The sequence below is a fragment of the Physeter macrocephalus genome, chromosome 18 (genome assembly GCF_002837175.3).
Source record: "Physeter macrocephalus isolate SW-GA chromosome 18, ASM283717v5, whole genome shotgun sequence".
NCBI lineage: Eukaryota > Metazoa > Chordata > Mammalia > Artiodactyla > Physeteridae > Physeter > Physeter macrocephalus.
In genome coordinates this window covers 11,339,380-11,346,626 of record NC_041231.1, presented here as the reverse complement: position 1 = coordinate 11,346,626, position 7,247 = coordinate 11,339,380, and the positions used below count along the sequence as shown (strand labels likewise).

Below are 7,247 nucleotides of genomic sequence, written 5' to 3'. Positions count from 1 at the left end.
GCAGGCCCAGCGGCCATGGCTCACGGGCCCAGCCGCTCCGCGGCACGTGGGATCCTCCCGGACCGGGGCGCGAACCCGGTTCCCCTGCATCGGCAGGCGGATGCGCAACCACTGCGCCACCAGGGAAGCCCCGGGACGTGTCTCTTGAGCGCCTGTCACACTTCAGGCACTGTCCGTGGTCCTTTCTCTCGTTACAATGTTCGGTCCTCACTGAAAGCCTGCGAGGTTGGTACAGGCAGACCTCATTTTATTGCTCTTCGCTTTGTTACTCTTCAAATATTGCATTTTTTACGAATTGAACATTTGTGGCAACCCTGTGTCAAGTCTGTTGGAGACATTTTTCCAGTATTTGTTCACCTCATGTCTCTGTCACATTTTGATAGTTCTCACAATACCTCAGACTTTTGCGTTATCACCCCATTTGTTATGCTGACCTGTGATCAGTGATCTTTGATGTTACTACTCCACCTCACTGTAGGCTCAGATTATGGTCAGCGTTTTTTAGCAATAAAGTTTTGTTTTTTTTTTTTTGGCTACGCCGTGTGGCTTGTAGGATCTTAGTTCCCTGACCAGGGATTGAACCGGGGCCCACAGCAGTGTACCAAGTCCTAACCACTGGACCGCCAGGGAATTCCCTGAAGTATTTTTTATTTAAGGTATTTTTATAATTTAAGATATATATATTTTTAGACATAGTGCTATCACACACTCAATAAACTATAATACAGTGTAAACATAACTTTAATATGCACTGGGAAACCAAAAAATTTGTGTGGCTTGCTTTATTGCGGTGGTCTGGAGCTGAACCCTCAATATCTCTGAAGTGTGTCTGTATCAGGAGGGAGGGTGATCCTCCGTAACTAGGTAAGTTGCTGAGAAAGTGCTGCCAGGGCTCAGATTGTAAACCATGCTGTTGTTCGCTGGCTGTTGGCACTTCAGGGACTTGTAGCGCAAAGGGACCTGAAATGAGAGAAAAGTGACCAACAAGTGAGCACAGATGGAGAGAGATACAGAGGTGTGCAGGCAGGGGCTGCCTCATTGGGAAGGTCTCTGGCTAGAAACCCAAGGAGCGTTGGAGGCTCCCGCTCGCCTGGTCCAGCCCCCACTCGTGTCAGCTGGGGCCCATTTTGGAGTGTGTGTGCTGGTGGCCGCCCCGGTCCTCCAGCACCCAGGGGCATCTCAGGACACTGGGCCAGGAAACGGTGGTGTCATGACTCTGCCCTTCTTTTCCAGGCTGTGAATTTTTCAAGGAATATAAGGATCGGGATTACATGGCCGAAGGGCTCATTTTTAACTGGAAGCAGGTATGAGCAATAACATTCATCAGTTTGGGTCTTCTGTTTGTGAAGGGAAACCAACTAGTAATCTTCTTGGGGAAAACAGCTACCCTTCTCCTTTCTTTGCTCTTCCCTGAATGAGTCTCATTATTTTTCTCTCTCTCCTCCTTGTATGTACATGTTTAAACTCTCATCATATATACTTTTCTCTCCCCCTTTAATTTCTCCCTTTCTTTAAAAGAGTTTTCAGGGACAAGGTAGGAAAAGTCCTTCATTTTTGCTCCGCTCTCTGTGCGAAGAGCGGGAGCAGCCCAGGAGCTGCCGGAGGCTGAATACGGTTGATCACCTCTGTGTCAGCCATAAACACTCAGATGGCCAACTGAAAAGCTCCACTTGGCAGCAGTATCTGGTCCCTTTGGTTTTTAAGCTGTCACTCCCAGGGTGGCACAGGCATCTGGCCCTGAGAAGGTGAGCTCTGTGGGGGGACATCCTGCCTGCCTGTGGTAGCCACAGCTTCAGGGCCTCAACCTGCCTGGTCATCCTGGCTTCTCCTGGTGGGCGGCCTGCATCTCACAGTGTCTTTCTGTCCCCAGGACTACGTTGATGCCCCTCTCAGCATCCCCGACTTCCTGACTTGCTCTCTGAACATTGACTGGAGCCAGTATCAGGTGAGGGGACCCCTGGTGCCTGCCCCACAAGTCCTTCAGGCAGACACCTGAAGGCCTGGCTTGTGACCTCTGACCTCCTGGGAAAGGAGGAGCTGCTTACCTGTTTAACTCTCTCTCCTGATTTCTTGGCCCAGAAAATCAAAGCTTTCTGAACATGACTCACTAAAAGATTTGCATCCACCAGGGGGTTCTGTTTCCAGAGGAGGACCTCATGGAGTTTGCTTTTCCAGCTCTGGGATTTAGTGACTTTTTTCATTTTACCTTTTAAATGCGTGTTCCATCAGAGAAAGTGCAGAGCTACCTGACCTGATTTGGTTGTAGAAACCTTAAACTTATTTCCACTGTGCTTCTCTCCTCTTGTCATCGTCTGCCATGTAAGGATCCCCAGTCATTTTTTTTTTTTTAATTTATTTATTTTTGGCTGCGTTGGGTCTTCGTTGCTGTGCGCAGGCTTTCTCTAGTTGCAGCGAGCGGGGGCTACTCTTCGTTGCAGTGCGCAGGCGTCTCATTGCCGTGGCTTCTCTTGTTGTGGAGCACGGGCTCTAGGCGCGTGGGCTTCAGTAGTTGTGACACACAGGCTCGGTAGTTGTGGCGCACAGGCTCTAGAGCGCAGGCCCAGTAGTTGTGGCACACGGGCTTTTTTGCTCCGCGGCATGTGGGATCTTCCCGGACCAGGGATTGAACCCGTGTCCCCTGCATTGGCAGGTGGATTCTTAACCACCGTGCCACCAAGGAAGTCCGAAGGGTCCCCAGTCTTACTGGATGGATCCATCTCTCTACCATGTTTAGCTCACTGTACAAGCCCACAGGCCATTAGCAGTGTCCTTGCCACTTGCTTCAGCCAGGACAAGTAGCCTCGTTCTTCCCACTACCTTCCCCATGTCTGTTCCTTCTGCCTGGCTGGCCCTCCCAGCCTCCTCTTGTCTGGCTGACACACTGCCTTCAGGATTTGGCTCGAGTGTCCACTCCAAGAAGAATTCCCTGATGTGCCTCCTCTCCCCCATCCCTAGAGAGGTTGGATGCTTGCATCTACCTTCCCATTAATCCGGGCTCTGGGCCCGGCCTGGCCTCTCTCGGTGATCCACACCTACTTCCTTTTCCAAGTGTCCCGTCATGCAAGCACCTCAAACTCAAGCTGCCCAAAATGGAATTGGCCACAACCCACAGCACCCCCGGGCCCTCCACCATTTACCCAGATGCTCAGACTCGAAAAATGGGGGCTCTTCTCCCCAGCATCCATGGCTGGTCCCATCAGTTCTGTAAGTCTCTGCCCCAGGGAAACTCCCCAGTCCTTCTTGCCTCCATCTCTTAGGTCACTGGCCTAATGCAGGCTACCATCGTCTCACGGCTGAGCGTGGGCCCACGTTGAAGGGGCAACCGACTGGAAATAGTGAACGTAAAGCATGTGAATAGGGCCTGGCAGAGCGCGATACTCAGATGATGGGGCAGGGTCGTCACTGTCGCTCCTTCCTTCAAAGCTGCCACTGACTTTCCTTCTTCCCTCAGGATAAGTCCAAGGACCCTTATGTGGTCCACCCAGCTCCACGTGGTCCAGGCTTGTTCTTGTGACTCACTGGCTGTCCCCTCCCTCTCCTCCAGCTACCCTGACCTCCTCTCCACCCTTTAGGGAAGATGCTCTCCAGGTTTGCACATGCTGTTCTCTCTGCCACAAGCACTCGTGTGCTTTCCCTCCCCTTTTCTCACATGCATGTCACCATCTCCAAGTAGCCCTCCCTGAGGGTCCCCATGGATCAGGCTAGGCTCACCTCCCCAATTACATGGTCCTGCAGCATCTTAGAGGGCTCCTTTTAATTAGCGCACCTGCAGCAATTCCCTTTGCCTTCCCTTCCCTCCAGCCCCGGGGCTGGAGTCATTGTGTTCACTGCTGGGTCCCAGGGCCAGGCCCACAGTCACGTTCACACCACTGTTTCCCATTGCACGAGCAGTAGTGCATGTGTGGGTGCTGCTGACCTCTGTGTAGCCAGGTGGAATTCCATGAGAGCTCCGCTCTTCCATTCTGTGCCCGAAGACCCCTGCCAGTGGCTGCTGCTCCTCGAGCTGGCCCCTGACTGGGAACAGTCAGTGGACGAACATTCCACAGGTACCTCCTAGTCCCTAAGCACGAAGCCTTACAGATGCAGAGGTGCAAAACGGCCTCCGCCCTCACTGGGCTCAGTCTAGGAAAATTCCGAGGCAACGGCATAACCGTCACCTGCGTGGTAGGGGTATTGACCAGTGGCCACAGTAGAAGACTCTGTAGAGAAGATAATGGGGCTGGGCCTTTAAAGGATGAGTAGGAGTTTGCCAGCCAGGGAAAGAGTGCACCAGGCATGGAAACGTAAGGCCGATATGTGGTACTCACCTCTGCACCCGGAGGCTTCGTCACGGCACACATAGCTTGAGAGACTCAGAGGTGAGCCTAGATTTTCATGCATTTCCCAGGTCCTCTTCTGTTTCTCACTCTGGTATCTGAGGAAGTGTTCCTACAGTGCAGTGTGTGACCACAGGCCCGGGCCCAGACCCCAGCTCAGCTTAGCTGTGTGACCTTGGGCCTCTGCCGACCCAGCGCTCCCCAGGCTGTGCTTCCTGCCCCGGCCCTGGGCACGGTGGCCAGCGGTGTCTGCCGCCGCTCCTTGGTCATTTGTGTCCCCTTCAGACAGCTGCCGTTGCGGGAGCTGCCCTGCGGGCTCGTCCTTGGTCACCTCCTGTCCCCTGCCGGCCGCCGCGGGCCTCCCCCAGCCAGCCCGACCTCCCTGCACACCTGCTGCGTAGCTCCAGCCTCTCCCGCTTTTCCTCACCCGCTGGAATCACAGCTCGGAGGAAACCTCTTGGCAGTGGTGTGTCTGACACGTTGAACCAGATGAGTGGAGAGACCCCCGAGCCACCATGAGTAGTGATAAGTTTATTAGCACGGCACTGCAGCGGCTTTCTCTGGAGCTCCTGAAAGTGGGTCAGGACTCTCCAGGGTCCGTGGGAAGGTCAGGTAAATGAGCCTGGTTTAAATTCCTGGGAAAACCATTCCAGTTACAGGTGCTGTGTTCACCCTCCCCAGGGGAGCGCTCTCGCTGGCTGGCATTCACCGCCCTCTCTGCACAGCCCCAGACACTGAGAAGCAGTCATGTTAAGAGACTGGCCCCAGCTAGGGGGAGGGGGCCACAGAACTGGGTCAGGCCCCTCCGTGGGGTTCCGGATTCCAAAATGGACTGTTTCTCAGAGGGTCTAGTCTGGACCTTTAGTTTGGGCTAGAGCAGAGGTTCCGATCTCTATGGCTTTTGCTTATTTTTGCTCTCCCACCTCACGGGCCTCCTGTTTTAAAAGATTTTTGTTTACCAAACAGACTGCATTTGTTACTCATTAAAAGACTATGCAGTGAGTAGCAATAAAAAACGTATGAAACGTGATTGATGAGAAGGTTGATGGTTACCTTGGTTTCTGTGATGTGATGGCAGATGAAGAAATGGCTCTTTCCATTTGGTGACAATGGCCACGGGCTCAGGGCTCTTTGTCGGCTTCTGATAATTCCCTAGACAGCCGTGCCCGGAGCCCAGGGCTCAAAGGAGGCTAGTGTCCGGCTGCTGCTTGTGGCTGTGGGGCTGTGGGTCGCCCAGGCTCCTGCACGGCTTCCCCTCCCTCACCCGCACGTTGGGTCAGAGTACACTGGGGGAGGGCCCCGTGGGGGAGGGTGCAGGGACGTGTGAAAAGTGAAGTTTCAGATAGTCTGGGATTTGGGACCTGTGGCCTGTGACCATGAGCCTGGGGTACTTGTTTCCCCAGAATAACTCATAGCGTTTTATTTTAAAAATGCTTTAAATTCCCATTCTGAGTTAAACACCTATTCATAGAATCCTTTTCTTTTTCTTCTCCAACAGAGTTGGGATCTGGTGCAACAAACACAAAACTACCTGAAACTGCTGCTTTCCATAATTAACAGTGACGGTGAGTCTGCCTCTGCCTGCCTCAAGCCATAGGATCTTCTGGGTGTTCCCGGGTCTTGACATCACGAATGTGTGTTTATTGGGGCCTTTTGCTCTATGGGAGAAGGATTTGGGGATTCCCTTGTCATTGGCAGATTTATTCCACGCCCCACATTATGAACTCGTTACCATCTGAGCCACATTCAGCTGGCCTTTGAGCTTTCAGCATCAGCCTTTTGCCGATGTGTTTCTGCACTGGGTCAGCTGGCCTTTGAGCTTTGAGCATCAGCCTTTTGTGTGGGGCTGCAGTGGCCTCTTTTGGTTCAGAAAGGTGAGAGAAAGTCAGTCCTGGCCTCTTCTTGGGCACACACAAGAGCCCCTGCAGGGCCTGTTCTCCAGAGGGTACTCCAGCCAGTTTGACTGTTTTGATTGGATGAGCCCACCATGCTCAGTGTCCTGGGGTGGTCTGACTCTGGTTCCTCCATATCGGTCAGGACCTGTGTGGGGTTGCACTTGCTTGAGCAAATGGAAATGTATTCGTTTATATAACCAAGAAGGCCCAAGAGCAGAGCCAGGTGCCAGATACCACAAAGAATCTCTCCTTGTCTCATACCCACTGTTTAGTTAGCTTCATGGCTGGCAGTCGTTCCAGACTTGTTGCCTGCCGTCTTAACCCCTCCAGAAGAGGGAGACGGGCTTTGTCCCAGAGCTCCCTCTCATTGCCTCAGTTTGGATCCAGTGCCCATCCTTGAACCGGTCACTGTGGCCAGGTTGGCAGAAACATCACATGCCTGCCTCTGGAGCTAGGCCGTGGCTCTGGGGTGGCCTGGCTCTCACCCCAGGTCAGGGCGGTGGCACATCTCCTTCTCATCATCCCGTGTTTGCTTCTCTCCTGGGCCTCCCGTTCCATGTTCCTGTGTAGATGACAGCGGACTGCTGGTACACTGTATCTCAGGCTGGGACCGGACGCCCCTCTTCATCTCTCTCCTGCGCCTTTCCTTGTGGGCTGTGAGTATGGATGGGCTGGGCCGTGGGGTCAGGGAGCATTCAGAGGCCCTTCCAAGATGTACCCTTTGTGAGCGCTAGGACTGTTTGCAGAAAGCAGAGAGGCTGTGGAGCGAGGGACCTCACGTGTCCAGGGCAGGTGTCGTGTTTAACCCCGCTCCGGGGGCTGTCAGGCAGCCTGGTTGTCACGGGGGCGGTGGTTGTGACTCAGCCCCTGAGGCCAGGAGGGGCCGTCATGGGGAGGCTTCTTTCTGATCTGGGCCCATCTCTTCCAGGACGGGCTCATCCACGCATCCCTGAAGCCCGCTGAGATCCTCTACCTAACGGTGGCCTACGACTGGTTCCTCTTCGGGTGAGCCTTCGGGAGCCGTCGGGCTGTGGGG

The 7,247-nt window shown here is 53.7% G+C and overlaps 1 protein-coding gene across 4 annotated transcripts in view; it reads left to right on the top strand.

Moving 5' to 3' along the window:
• The window catches only part of MTMR14 (myotubularin related protein 14), a 47,293-nt gene that overhangs the window by 21,554 nt on the left and 18,492 nt on the right, over positions 1 to 7,247 (top strand). For all 4 annotated transcript variants that reach the window (XM_024124020.3, XM_007121801.4, XM_007121800.4 and 1 more), the window contains exons 8-12: positions 1,234 to 1,304; positions 1,871 to 1,945; positions 5,815 to 5,881; positions 6,782 to 6,867; positions 7,140 to 7,216. In XM_024124020.3, coding sequence (XP_023979788.1) covers positions 1,234 to 1,304; positions 1,871 to 1,945; positions 5,815 to 5,881; positions 6,782 to 6,867; positions 7,140 to 7,216 — 376 coding nt within the window. The remainder of the gene's footprint in view (positions 1 to 1,233; positions 1,305 to 1,870; positions 1,946 to 5,814; positions 5,882 to 6,781; positions 6,868 to 7,139; positions 7,217 to 7,247) is intronic.